We start from the raw sequence: 15,828 nt of genomic DNA, 5'->3' as shown, positions 1-15,828 counted from the left end.
ATAATGGTGCTACCACCGGCCGCTACTGACTGCCCACTATGGCATAACCCTGACTCCTAGCTGCCGCTACACCCTATCGCTGCTTGCACTTCCCCATCCTATTCCTGACCCAGTGGCGGAGCTAGAGAGGGGTAAGCCTAGGTGCAGTGCATTTGCCCCCCCCCACACACACACACACACACCTTACCACCAGACAACCCACCTCTTGCACCACCACCCCACCCCCAGCAACTACACCCTGATTTTGAGTGGGCCACTCTGGAAAGTACGGGAGGTTTAGGGGGATGAACATTTCAATTTTAATATAACACAACTAAAGTTTCAAATTTACACATGTGCCATCACAGCCACATATGCCTCTTTCTATGCCATCAGCTTCCTCCTCTGCAGCGCACCAGCATTTGTCACACATGTTGCGATGCTCACCAGCTACTGACAGTAGTGCCCCTTATTCACATTATGCCACACAGTATGACCCAACTTAACATTACACTACAGCATGAGCTGAAATTCACATTATGCCACACAGTATGAGCCGAAATTCACATTACGCCACACAGTATGAGCTGAAATTTACATTACGTCACACAGTATGAGCCTAAATTCACATTACGCCACACAGTATGAGCCGAAATTCACATTACGCCACACAGTATGAGTCAATTTCACATTATGCCACACAGTATGAGCCAATTTCACATTATGCCACACGGTATGAGCCAACTTCACATTACGCCACATGGTATGAGCCGAAATTCACATTATGCCACACAGTATGAGCCAAATTCACATTATGCCACAGTGCCAGATACACGTAATGTCCCCAGCAGTGGCAGATACACATAATACCCCCAGTAGAGCCAAATACATATAATACCCCCAGCAGTGCCAGATACACGTAATGCCCCCAGCAGTGACAGATACATGTAATGCCCCCAGCAGTGACAGATACACGTAATGCCCCCAGCAGTGACAGATACACGTAATGCCCCCAGCAGTGCCAGATACACGTAATGCCCCCAGCAGTGCCAGATACATGTAATGCGCCCAGCAGTGACAGATACACGTAATGTCCCCAATAGTGCTCACCATTATTATTTAATAATAACAACACATTATTAATAATAAATATCTAAAGTAATTTAAAAAATACAAATTTAACATATGTTAAACAATATACATAGGCGGCACTTGAAAACAATTCTCACAGAAGCTGCAAATATGCCATCAACGTTTCCAAGTTTATTTGCACCTCATCATCAGGATTTAAATAAGTATAATAAACGTACCTTATAAAGCATCTAAACACCACGTGCAAACGCCACTGCTGCCGGCTCTGGTGTGAAGACGCCCACCAATGACGTCGTCACCCAGTGTCCGGTGCCATGACTACCAATAAAAACAAAGTACAACAAACATTGTAAATCTACGGCAAGTGGAAAGTATCAAAAATCTAAAATAGCAAAACATACATGCATTCAGCTATAGTAATTGCGAATCATAATCAGCTCCATAATCACAACAGGGGTTGTTTGTTGTGATTATGGAGCTGATTATAATAAGCTATTACGATATCATGGTATGCTGATTATGATTCGTCCGAGTGCCGCCTATACAGAGATTAATATGAGACCTCTTGCTGTGGAGTCTTAAGGAAGGCACTGGTAAAGCTACCTGCTATTGGGAGTGCTGCTTCCACTATATATATATATATATATATATACACACATATCTATATACACACATATATATACATACATATATATATATGTATATATATATACATATATATAGCACTTGGAGAGGCTCGGCACTCACTTGTGGGAAGCAGTTACTTGCTGCGGTGCCATCCAGGGAATAAACACTCCTGTAACAATGCTTGATAATGGCGGCACTCAGCAGACTCATTTAAAGATGCCAAAAAAAGCCTTTTATTTTCGGTCCTACGCCGTTTCGGGGAAACCCCGTCTTCAGGGACAAACAATACATGTATTGTTTGTCCCTGAAGACGGGGTTTCCCCGAAACGGCGTAGGACCGAAAATAAAAGGCTTTTTTTGCATCTTTAAATGAGTCTGCTGAGTGCCGCCATTATCAAGCATTATACATATATATATATATATATATATATACATACATATATATATATATATACACATATATAAATATATATATTATATATATACATATAATATATATATATATATATATATACACATATCTATATACACACATATATATATATACATACATATGTATATATATACATACATATGTATATATATATATATATATACATATATATATATATACAAACATATATAATAATATATATATACACACACACACACACACACATATATATATATACCGTATATACTCGAGTATAAGTCGACCCGAATATAAGCCGAGGCACCTAATTCTACCACAAAAACCTGGGAAAACTTATTGACTCGAGTATAAGCCTAGGGTGGGAAATGCAGCTCTAGCCGTACACAGCCCTCAGTGCCAGATATGCCCTCATAGTGCCAGATATGCCCTCATAGTGCCAGATATGCCCCCACAGTGCTGCCAGATATGCCCCCACAGTGCTGCCAGATATGCCCCCACAGTGCTGCCAGATATGCCCCCACAGTGCTGCCAGATATGCCCCCACAGTGCTGCCAGATATGCCCCCACAGTGCTGCCAGATATGCCCCCACAGTGCTGCCAGTTATGCCCCCACAGTGCTGCCAGTTATGCCCCCACAGTGCTGCCAGATATGCCCCCACAGTGCTGCCAGATATGCCCCCACAGTGCTGCCAGATATGCCCCCACAGTGCTGCCAGATATGCCCCCACAGTGCTGCCAGATATGCCCCCACAGTGCTGCCAGATATGCCCCCACAGTGCTGCCAGATATGCCCCCACAGTGCTGCCAGATATGCCCCCACAGTGCTGCCAGTTATGCCCCCACAGTGCTGCCAGATATGCCCCCACAGTGCTGCCAGATATGCCCCCACAGTGCTGCCAGTTATGCCCCCACAGTGCTGCCAGTTATGCCCCCACAGTGCTGCCAGATATGCCCCCACAGTGCTGCCAGATATGCCCCCACAGTGCTGCCAGATACGTTCCCTCCCCAAGTGCCAGGTATGCCCCACAGTGCTGTTACTTACCCCTCCGTCGATCCCGCGCTGTCTTCTGGAGGGACACGAAGCACACAGCGTGCGCGGCTCTCCTGTGTCCCTCCTGCATCTTCGGCGGCCGCGGCGGGTCTATTATAGGAAGTGCCGGTTCGTGATCAGAGGTCACGAACGGGTATTTCCTGTAATAGAACCGCCGCTGCTGCCGCCGGAGATGCAGGAGGGACACAGGAGCGCCGCGCGCTGTGCGCTCCATGTCCCTCCTTCACACTGCTCTGCCTCTGCCTGCACTGACTCGAGTATAAGCCGAGGTGGCTTTTTCAGCACAAAAAAAAGTGCTGAAAAAGTCGGCTTATACTCGAGTATATACGGTATATATATATATATATACACACACACACACACACACATATATATATATACACATATATATAAATCTATCTATCTATCTATCTATCTATCTATCTATCTATCTATCTATCTATCATTGTTCTCATCAGCTGAAAAGCCCTATAGAATGTAAGACTGTACAGGAGACATTCTGAAGACTGATTAGCCCATTTAGCCACACTACAAATAATGAATCATGGCAGTAGCGTGTTACTGCCTGCAGCCAGCAGAGTGACACTTCACAACAGCCCAGCAAATAGGTCTATGGAATCCCCGCAAGCATCTTACGTTAACAAAACCCCAAGTGGCAAGTAGCTGTGGTGTTGGTCCGGTGTATAGACAGGCCGGCACACAGGGTTAGAGTCCAGGCGGAGGGGAGACTGAGAGTAGAGAGCGCAGGTGGCGGGCAGGGATGGAGGACGCGAGGCGGCGTGACATCAACGTGGGGCGGAGCCAGCAGCATGAATCTATGTCAGACAGTGCACCCAATGCGGCCGCCGGCCAAGAAACTATTACTGTACACTGTCACTCACATGACCGGGCAGCGGGTGCAGCAGCAGAGGGGTAGAGGAATGAACACTGATCACCGTGCTGCTGGCGTGTGGGGGGTGCCCGACATTAGGGGCTGCCTGTGCGCACCAGGGACCCCCCGTGCGCACGCCTATGGCTATATATATATATATATATACTGGTGGTCAGCAAAATTCTGCACTGTCCTCCTACTATATACTGCGCACAACTACAATGCAGCACAGATATGGATGGATAGTATACTTGACGACACAGAGGTAGAGCAATGGACTACTGTACCGTACTGCTATATATATACTGGTGATCAGCAAAATTCTGCACTGTCCTCCTACTATATACTGCGCACAACTACAATGCAGCACAGGTATGGATGGATAATATACTTGACGACACAGAGGTAGAGCAATGGACTACTGTACCGTACTGCTATATATATATACTGGTGGTCAGCAAAATTCTGCACTGTCCTCCTACTATATACTGCGCACAACTACAATGCAGCACAGGTATGGATGGATAGTATACTTGACGACACAGAGGTAGAGCAATGGACTACTGTACCGTACTGCTATATATATACTGGTGGTCAGCAAAATTCTGCACTGTCCTCCTACTATATACTACAATGCAGCACAGATATGGAGCGTTTTCAGGCAGAGAACGTAGATATTTGCAGCACACTGAGCACAGATATTTGCAGCACACTGAGCACAGATATTTGCAGCACACTGAGCACAGATATTTGCAGCACACTGAACAAAGAAACTGAGAGAACGCAGCCACGTCCTCTCACTATCATCTCCAATGCACAAGTGAAAATGGCGGCGGCGCGCGGCTCTTTATATGCAATACGAATCTCGCGAGAATCCTACAGCGGGATGATGACGTTCGGGCGCGCTCGGGTTAACAGAGCAAGGCGGGAAGATCCGAGGCTGCCTTGAAACCGTGTAAAATAGGTGAAGTTCGGGGGGGTTCGGATCTCAACGAACCGAACCCGCTCATCTCTAATTAGGAGCACATTAGGGCCCACATTTTGAGTTGATCGCACCATGCAACTTTTTGCTGCTGGTGCAATCAACTAATCTCCGCCTATGGTGGAGTGTATTTAAGCATAGCAGGCTGCGATCGCTTGTGCAGCCCTGTTTTGCTAAAAAAGTTTGCTGTTAAACAAGACCAGCCCTGGACATACTTACCCTGTGCGACGGATCCAGCGATGATGGGCATGGCTTTGACGTCAGACATCCGCCCTCCGTTCGCCTTGACACGCCTGCGTTTTCCTTACCGCTCCCCAAAAACGGCTCCAAATGGTGAGTTGCCGCCCCAGAACGCCATTCTGTTGTCAATCTTCTTGCGGTCGCCGCTGCGACCGCTTTCTTCATAGTCAGCACCGTTGCCCATGATGGCTGTCGCCGGCAATGATGCGCGTGCGCATTACGGCCCCCGCGTGTGTGCAGTAGTGACCCGGTCACAGATGTGTGAACGAAAGCACGCTGCGATCGGGTCAGAATGACCCCCAGTGTGTGGAGAATTTGACCAAACAACTTTGTAGCCCAATAGTAGTTTTTTTCAAGGGGAGGGCTTGGGATATTTGTTTATTGTCTAGACTGGCACAGTGACCAACTTCTTTGGTACGTGTACAGTAAATTGGTGTATAGAACAATCATATGCAGTATTTTCTTAGAGTGGCTATTGCTTGGGCACAGAAGAAGATTAGAACATATTGCTATTTCTTTTTTTCAAAGTGTCCAATATATTTCTGCTATATGTTTGATCCTCCTAATATAATATAAAAAAAATTATTGTGTCTTAAATTCCTTTAATATTCTGTATTTACACAGACGAATGTATTTACATGTGATGAGTTTGTAAATTGTCTTCTATTGAATAATTGCATTTAATAACAGTTTGTTTATCCAGGTTCAGTGAAGATATAAAATGGATGACTGGGAGGCGTCCAAATATTTACTGGCAGGCAACATGGAGATTTATTAGTCCATTACTAATGGTAGCTGTATTCTTTTCATATATAGTTGTTCAATTTTCAACTCCTTTGACCTATGAAACTTGGAATCCTAACTATGTAAGTAAATAAGTATACTAATATAAAATGAAATGTCATACAGCTTAACTGTTAAACAATGTGAGTTCACTCCATGGGTATGGTACTTCACAGCGATGGGTGGTCTTCAGTATGCTGGCTGTCATGATCCCGGCGCACAGTATACCGGCGCCGTAATCCCGACAGCTGGCATACTGACACTTATTCTCCCTCGTGGGGGTCCACGAATTCCCTGAAGGGAGAATAAAATAGCGTGGCGCGCGTAGCATGCCACCGTGAACGCAGCGTGGCAAGCGCAGCGAGCCCACAAGGGGCTCATTTGCGCTCGCCACACTGTCGGTAAGCCGGGTGTCGGGCTCCCGGCGCCGGTATGCTGGTCACCGGGAGCCCGACAGCCGGCATAACATACCACACCCCGTATATATATGTATATATACACTGCTCAAAAAAATAAAGGGAACACTTAAACAACACAATGTAACTCCAAGTCAATCACACTTCTGTGAAATCAAACTGTCCACTTAGGAAGCAACACTGATTGACAATCAATTTCACATGCTGTTGTGCAAATGGAATACAGGTGGAAAGGAAATTATAGGCAATTAGCAAGACACCCCCAATAAAGGAGTTGTTCTGCAGGTGGTGACCACAGACCACTTCTCAGCTCCTATGCTTTCTGGCTAATGTTTTGGTCACTCTTGAAAGCTGGCGGTGCTTTCACGCTAGTGGTAGCATGAGACGGAGTCTACAACCCACACAAGTGACTCAGGTAGTGCAGCTCATCCAGGATGGCACATCAATGCGAGCTGTGGCAAGAAGGTTTGCGGTGTCTGTCAGCGTAGTGTCCAGAGCATGGAGTCGCTACCAGGAGACAGGCCAGTACATCAGGAGACCTGGAGGAGGCCGTAGGAGGGCCACATCCCAGCAGCAGGACCGCTACCTCCGCCTTTGTGCAAGGAGGAACAGGAGGAGCACTGCCAGAGCCATGCAAAATGACCTCCAGCAAGCCACAAATGTTCATGTGTCTACTCAAACAATAAGAAACAGACTCCATGAGGGTGGTATGAGGGCCCGACGTCCACAGGTGGGGGTTGTGCTTACAGCCCAACACTGTGCAGGACGTTTGGCATTTGCCAGAGAACACCAAGATTGGCAGATTTGCCACTGGCGCCCTGTGCTCTTCACAGATAAAAGCAGGTTCTCACTGAGCACATGTGACAGACGTGACAGAGTCTGGAGACGCCAAGAACGTTCTGCTGCCTGCAACATCCTCCAGCATGACCGGTTTGGCAGTGGGTCAGTAATGGTGTGGGGTGGCATTTCTTTGGGGGGACGCACAGCCCTCCATGTGCTCGCCAGAGGTCGCCTGACTGCCATTAGGTACCGAGATGAAATCCTCAGACCCCTTGTGAGACCATATGCTGGTGCGGTTGGCCCTGGGTTCCTCCTAATGCAAGACAATGCTAGACCTTATGTGGCTGGAGTGTGTCAGCACTTCCTGCAAGACAAAGGCATTGATGCTATGGACTGGCCCGCCAGTTCCCCAGACCTGAATCCAATTGAGCACATCTGGGACATCATGTCTCGCTCCATCCACCAACGCCACGTTGCACCACAGACTGTCCAGGAGTTGGCAGATGCTTTAGTCCAGGTCTGGGAGGAGATCCCTCAGGAGACCATCCGCCACCTCATCAGGAGCATGCCCAGGCATTGTAGGGAGGTCATACAGGCATGTGGAGGCCACACACACTACTGAGCCTCATTTTGACTTGTTTTAAGGACATTACATCAAAGTTGGATCAGCCTGTAGTGTGTTTTTCCACTTTAATTTTGAGTGTGACTCCAAATCCAGGCCTCCATGGGTTAATAAATTTGATTTCCATTGATAATTTTTGTGTGATTTTGTTGTCAGCACATTCAACTATGTAAAGAACAAAGTATTTAATAAGAATATTTAATTCATTCAGATCTAGGATGTGTTATTTTAGTGTTCCCTTTATTTTTTTGAGCAGTGTGTATATATATATATATATATATATATATACTTACTGTGCTCATACATATACTGCTACATTATGCCAATGACACAATCTATGGCTACCATCTGCGAGACCCACCTGCAGCGCAAATTGCAGTATCAACATACCATCAGTCCAACTATCGGACACCGCCTATGGCAGACCAGAATGTCCATTGGAACATGGCTGCCGAGACCAGCATGACTGCGTCAGTGGCAGCCATCGATGCTCCACAAATTTCTGGACATTCCCACCCAGCAGTGACGGGGCTGCAGCTGCCGGGAGGAGAGTTTTGGATCCCAGACAGCATCTGCTACCTAAGCCCTCATCTCTGTACTATAAGTACCTTTCATAACTTCATTATCTGTGCAATACACTAAAACAGAAATACACTACAGACAGGTAAATACCTTCCTGTCTTCTACTCTGATGGGGTCTCTCTCTCTCTCTCTGCCATCTCCTCCTTGTCCTTCTCACCCGTCTCCCCTATTTCTCCTCCCTTTCCAATTTCCCCCTATTCCTCCTATCTTTCCCGTCTCCCCCTATTCTTCCTCTCTTTCCTATTTCCCCATCCTTTTCTCTTTCCCTTCTCCCACTATTCCTCCTCTCTTTCCCTTCTCCCCTATTCCTCATCTTTCCTATTTCCCCATCCTCCTCTCTCTCTCGTCTCCCTCTATTTTTCCTCTCTCTCCCGTCTCCCCCTATTCCTCCTCTCTCTCTCTCTCTCTACTGTCTTCCCCTATTCCTCCTCTCGCCGGTGGATTCAGCATCACTCCACTCCAGGTCCGGCAGTGCTGCGTCTGATTTTTGGATCAAAAGGAGCTGGGACAGCAAGGAGAGGGCAGCAATGTTTTATTTATTTATTTTATTTATTTTGGGGTGGGGAAAGTACAGGCTGATTTAAAAAAATAAATTAAAATTCCCCCATGTTTTTTTTTTTATTGGATACCACAGGTATCAGGGGTTTGCATACCTGCGGCAATGAAAAAAAGGTTACGATAGCCGTGGTAATTTTCCCGCATAATTTTCACACCCAATTGAATCTGCTCACATAAGTTTTCAAATTTAAGGCATATATGGTGTCTAATTCAGTATAAATCACACAGTAAAAACTGTTGAATTTGGCATTAAATCACTAATACTTAAGGAGAATATTGTAAAATACATTCTTTGGGCAGCTATAAGAACAGACATTGGGGTAAATCTAATTAGCTGCAAAGTACCGTTGCCATGGCATTTAAACTCCAGCAACGGTACACAGTCTTGCACCCTTCACAACCTGGATTTGCACAAAATTGCTCATTACCCTATGGGACCGCAAGCACTTTTGAGCAAGTTCGGTTAGCCATAAAGTGCGGTGGCTGCTGTGATGATTTGCTCCTGCAATATCATCGGGGCTAACTAGATTAACCCCTAAGTGGTACTCATATAGAATTGGACACAATTTACACCATGGGTCTTCAACCTGCGGCCCTCCAGCTGCTTTGGAACTACACATACCAGCTTGCCCTGCCTCCGTTTAGCATACCTTAGTAGCAAAACGGTGGCAGGGCATGCTGGGATATGTAGTTTCACAGCAGCTGGAGGGCCACAGGTTGAAGACCCATGATTTACACACATAAAAAAGATGTTTACTGACTGCCCTCATTTATTTATATGTAGGTAATGAAAATAATGCAATAAAAAAAAGAGTATTGATGTATTCCATGCAAGCAAGCGGCAGGTGTACTTATAAGATGCCACATGTGTGTGTGTGTCATGCTTGCCTACCTGACCCTCTCCATGAGGGAGAAAATGCTCTGTTCCTGGACTTTCCTGGTAATGTATGATTGCCATCACCTGTGGTGAGCTAGTTAATTGATAAGAAAGGTGTTTCACCACAGGTGATGGCAATCATACATTACCAGGAAAGTCCAGGAACAGAGCATTTTCTCCCTCATGGAGAGGGTCAGGTAGGCAAGTATGGTGTGTGTGTGTGTGTGTGTGTGTGTGTGTGTGTGTGTGTGTGTGTGTGTGTGTGTGTGTGTGTGTGTGTGTGTGTGTGTGTGTGTGTGTGTGTGTGTGTGTGTGTGTGTGTGTGTGTGTGTGTGTGTGTGTGTGTGTGTGTGTGTGTGTGTGTGTGTGTGTGTGTGTGTGTGTGTGTGTGTGTGTAGGGGCGGGGCAGTAGGCTGAAGTTTTGCCTAGGGTGACACGAAACCTTGCACCGGGCCTGACTACATGTTCCAGCTAGCCCTGTAATTCTCAACTTTAATGGCTGCCAGGGCATATTGGTACTTGAAGATATGGCCCATTAAGCACCTGTAGTGCACTGCAAAAAAATTCAAAATTATAACAGGACACAAACCATAGTGAAAAAAACTTAATTAATAAATACTCCCTGACAATCTCTTGTTTACCACCTTATTACTTACTCAGATCCTTTTGAAAAAGGGTCCTTCCCATTCCATGTAGGCCTCCAACAAATGTGGCAAAATAATAAACCATATGTGACAACACTACTACCTATAAAGGGGAAGCAGTCAGTTTACCTCCAATCAAAATCCCGATGTTCAAAATCCCAACACCAATTGACCGATGGTCAAAATCCCGACACGGTCAAAATCCCGACATGGATAAAATACCGACATTTAAAATACCGACAAGGTCAAAATACCGACATGTAAAATGCCGACAGGTCAAAATACCGACATGAGTTTTTCATGATTTTTTTCATTGAAACCGACTTGTTCATACTTTACCATCCCAGTGGACCTGGAGGGGGTATATAATAGTGTGCCGAGCACAGCGAGGCACCGTGCCCGAAGCATGGCGAGCGCAGCGAGCCATGCGAGGGGACGCGGTACACTTTATATGGTGTCCATGTTGACTTATGTCGACATTCACACAAAAAACAAGAAAAAATTGCATGTCGGTATTTTGACCTGTCGGCATTTTACATGTCGGTATTTTGACCTTGTCTGTGTTTTAAATGTCGGTATTTTGTCCATGTCGGGATTTTGACCTAGTCGGGATTTTGACCATCGGTCAATTGGTGTCGGGATTTTGAACGTCTGGATTTTGATTGGAGGTATTTCATACCGATCCCCCTATAAAGACGTCCTAAAGCCATAAGAGTGAATGGGATCACTCTAATTTGTCAGAGCCCGACAGTTGCCCCACACTGACCAATCAGACTGCTACCATTCATTCCTATAGCACAGTCCACATGTGACCTGCCCTTCGCGCTAGAACCTTTTTAGGTATATTTAATTTACTTTCAATGGGGGGAAATAAGGTGAGCAAATTGTGTTCTAAAGTTCTCCAAATTTTTGCAGCTGATTTGAGCTTAGTAAATCCTGATAGGAAAATACAGCAATCATGGCAATATTGCCAAAACTCTATTTACAGTAGTACATTTCCACCTACATCTCATTCTTATTATTTCAGAGTATCTCCAAGGTGTTCTCAGGTGTTTGATGCATGGGCGTAACTATATAGTGTGCAAGGAGTGCCATTGTTGTGGGGCCCAGTGGCTTAGGAGGGCCTGAACCCAGTTTAAAAAGTTACATATTGTACCAATTTCCCAGATTTGCCTGCTTAGCAATTGTGTTTATACATTGCCTAGCCTGAATTGTGTGAAATAAAATTTTCAGTGAGAGCTGAGTGTGGTGAATGATATAATAGCAAGGGGGCACTGCAATGTGGCATCATTTGAACTGGAGGCTACTGTAACGTGTCATTATCTGATATGCTTATTGTAATGTGGAGGGAACTATAATGTTACACAATAAGAACTGGGGCACTGAAGTGTGGTACACTATAAAATGGATGCACTATAGTGTGGCATTATATAAACTGGGGCACTGTAACATGGTATCATTTGACCTGGACGGCACTCTAATGTGGCACTGTATGAATTTGGTGCACTGTAATGTGGCATAATATGAACTGAGAACAGTATGTCATAATATGACATAAGAAATGGAATACTGTGTGGCATAATGTGTACTGGCAGCCCTACAATGTGACATTATGTAAGTGAGGGAGCTAAGATGGTTTATAACATAAACTAGGGCATTACTATGGGGTATAATATTAACTAGGGTGCTACTATGGTTATGGGGCATAAAACTTATAACTGCTGCGTAGAGGTGTCTCGAGGAGAGGAGAAGCATTCGGACAGTATCCTATCAATATGTTGCTATGCGGCCCACAAGTACTGGTTACGCCCCTGGTTTGTTGCCATGGAGTGCTGAGCAGTGAGATGAATAAACTTTTCCAAAAGTAATTTAGGAGCAAGAGCCGGTAGGTGAGTATAGTTTTGATTTCAATAAAAATAAATATAAATTAAATGATATACAAACTGAACATATTAGTTAATGAAATAAAAAAATATTTATTGTAATTAGGAAGACAAAAGGCAGATGAGAATAATCAATGTTGCAATAGGAGATGACAATAGTGAACTGATTGATGATTACAATGTATAAATGGGCATGGATAGAGCCAGCCCTAGGCATAGGCAAACTAGGCAAATGCCTAGGGCATTTGGAATGCCGAGGGGCACAAGCAGCTTCTTCTGATTAGAATGATATGCAGCATGCCTATATTCTGTGTGTGACTGCGGCTCTATCCAGAGCCGGACCTAGGCATTGGCAAACTAGGCAAATGCCTAGGGGCACAAGCAGATTCTGCTGATTAAAATGATATGCAGCATGCCTATATTCTGTGTGCGATTGAGGCTGTATCTGCATATGAAATGCTACGTTACAGTGCATTCCTGGAAATCACTGTATCTGCATATGAAATGCTACGTTACAGTCACACACAGAATATAGGCATGCTAACTATCATTTTAATCAGCAGAAGCTGCTTGTGCATCCTAGTCACATTGCAATGAAAATAAGACCCATTGTCTGCAAAAAAAGGTGCCCAATGTTAGCAGAGCTGCATGGCATATTGAGGCAAGATGTATGAGGACACATCTGTATCTAAGCAGAGGCAGAGGTCACAGTGTTAGTGGCCGTGTGAGTGCTGTGTGTGGTAGGTTCATTGTGCAAAAGTGTTCGGCATATGTGTAAGGGGCATTATGAGTGTCATGTGTATAAATGCATTAATAATGTGCAACATATTTGTAAGGGTCATTATGTGTGTCATTATGTTTATAAGGACATTACTGTGCGACATATGTGTAAGGGACATTATGTGTATAAGGGCATTAATAAAGGTTGGCATAATGTGTAAGGCACATTATGTTTCTAAGGACATTAATAATGTGTGTCATATGTGTAAGTAGCATTACTGTGTAGTATTATGTGCATAAAGGCATTACTAATGTGTGGCATTATGTGTATAAGGTGCTCTACTGTGTGACATAACGTATAGAAAGGGCACTACTGTGTGGTCTAATGTGAATAAAGAGCAAAACGGTGTGGTAAAATGTGAATAAGAGTGAATTCAGTGTGGTGTAATGTGAATAAGGGGCACTAATGTGAGGAGTAATGTATATATAGTAAAGTGATATTACTGTGTGATGTAACGTGAATAAGGGACACTATTGCATGATAAAATGTGAATAAAGTTGCACTATTATCTGGCATAATTTGGGAGTACTATTGTGTGGCAATGTCCCTTCCCAAAAGAACACACACCTTTTTGGGCTGTGCGCCGAATGTGTGCACTGTTTCTATTTAAAATATAGGAGGTAGGAGCACCAAAATGAGGACTGCTATGGGTGAGGGGTGATGGTGCTGGGAAAGAGGTGCAGGTGTCAGAGGCGGAACTAGCAGTGGTGTTAGGGACGCCAGCCAAAATCTTGCCTAGGGCATCATGGGGCAGATGTATTAAGCCTGGAAATGGCATAAGGAAGTGATAAACCAGTGATATGTGCAAGAGGATAAACACACCAGCCAATCAGCTTCTAACTGTTAATTTACATATTGGACCTGATTGGCTGGTGCCTTTATCACCTTGCACATATCACTGGTTTATCACTTCCTTATGCCTTCTCCAGGTTAATACATCTGCCCCCATATTGGTTAGGGCAGGGTTAGGGCAGGCTCTGGACATGGAGAATATTTTGTAACTGCTTTAACAAGATGCAAGTATTCTTAAATTCAAAATACATAAAATACAAAAGTATGTGAGATACTAGTGGCAAATAATGTTAGCTGATGTTTATTATCAGTATTGCTTATTTGGCTAGGACTGTAAACCAAGAGCAATGTTTTGTTATAGTGCTCAACGTACAATTAGTTTGGAGCTACAATGCAGAGCAGATGTATATTGGCAAGGAACTAAAGCAGAAATAAAGTGAGCACATTAGACTGCAGGTTCTATGTATGATATTTGTTTTCTGCTCCTACAGGATAAATTCCCAATGAAGAACATGGAAGATTATCCTGGCTGGGTTGTAACAATTTGTGTTCTGTTGGTGGCCATTCCATGCATGTTCATCCCATCGGTTGCACTCTTCTACTTTTTAAAAAAAAATAAACAAAACTGTAAAACAGAATATTATAAAAATAATGGATATGACATAACAGGGGATATGGGAACTAAATAAAATTATGTTTAAAATTGAAAATAGTCTAATTGACGTTATTTATGACACAAAATTGAGGCAGAGAGCCAAAGTCTTAGATTCACACTACTGCACCTAGGTCTCTCAGCGCACCCCATGTTACCAGTGGTTTACAATTATAGGGGGTAATTCAGACCTGATCGCAGCAGCAAGTTTATTAGCAGTTGGGCAAAACCATGTGCACTGCAGGGGGGCAGATATAACATGTGCAGAGAGAGTTAGATGTAGGTGGGTTATTTTGTTTATGTGCAGGGTAAATACTGGCTGCTTTATTTGTACACTGCAATTTAGATTTCAAATTGGACACACCCCACCCAAATCTAACTCTCTCTGCACATGTTATATCTGCCCCCCCCCTGCAGTGCACATGTTTTTGCCCAACTACTCACAAATCTGCTGCTGTGGTCAGCTCTGAATTACCCCCATAGTGTTTTCTGCATGACAGAGATTTCTTGTGTAAGGTCGAGTGTAGTAGTTATCATGGGTTGCGCTTTGCATCCCAATGGGCAGGATGCTGCCGGTCATGTGACCGACGCCAGAATCCCAACACGACTTGGGAGACCGGTGCCGCAAGACCGACAGTTGACATCCCGAAGGTAAGTATTTGGGTAACTGTTAGGGTTAAGGACCAGGGGGGTGGAGGGTTAGGGTTAGACAATAGGAGGGGTTAGCCCTAGCCACCACCCCCTGAGGGTAAGCCCTAGTCGCTACCCCTAGAGGGTTAGGGTAGGGGAAGGGAGGACTAAGCTAAGCGACACAAGTGGGTGACACAAACAAGTGGCCGATCTAGAAGTGGCACTGCAGTGTCAGACAGGATGGCACTTTTAAAAACTAGGCCCCAAAGAGCACATAATGCAAAGAAAACAAAGGTGCACGAGGTCGCTGGATGACTGAGCTAAGCGACACAAGTGGGCGGCACAAACACCTGGCCCATCTAGGAGTGGCACTGCAGTGTCAAACAAGATGGCACTTTTAAAATCTAGACCACAAAGAGCACATAATGCAAAGTAAAAAAAAGGTGCAATGGAGTAGCTGTATGACTAAGCTACTGTACGCTAAGCCATACAAGTGGGTGGCACAAACACCTGGCCCATCTAGAAGTGGCACTGCAGTGTCAGACAGGTATCTTAGTTTTACAAAACTTGGCCC

The 15,828-nt window shown here is 44.7% G+C and overlaps 1 protein-coding gene across 1 annotated transcript in view; it reads left to right on the top strand.

The window, feature by feature from the left end:
- LOC134929602 (sodium-dependent neutral amino acid transporter B(0)AT3-like) overlaps positions 1–14,661 on the top strand; it is a 484,872-nt gene extending 470,211 nt beyond the window's left edge. Inside the window, exons 11-12 of the mRNA XM_063925189.1 lie at positions 5,958–6,120; positions 14,464–14,661. Coding sequence (XP_063781259.1) covers positions 5,958–6,120; positions 14,464–14,661 — 361 coding nt within the window. The remainder of the gene's footprint in view (positions 1–5,957; positions 6,121–14,463) is intronic.
- The last annotated feature ends 1,167 nt before the right edge of the window (positions 14,662–15,828 follow it).

The sequence above is a fragment of the Pseudophryne corroboree genome, chromosome 5 (assembly GCF_028390025.1).
Source record: "Pseudophryne corroboree isolate aPseCor3 chromosome 5, aPseCor3.hap2, whole genome shotgun sequence".
Classification (NCBI taxonomy): Eukaryota; Metazoa; Chordata; class Amphibia; order Anura; family Myobatrachidae; genus Pseudophryne; species Pseudophryne corroboree.
The sequence above is the reverse complement of the archived record's forward strand: the minus strand, read 5'-3'. Positions and strand labels throughout refer to the sequence as shown.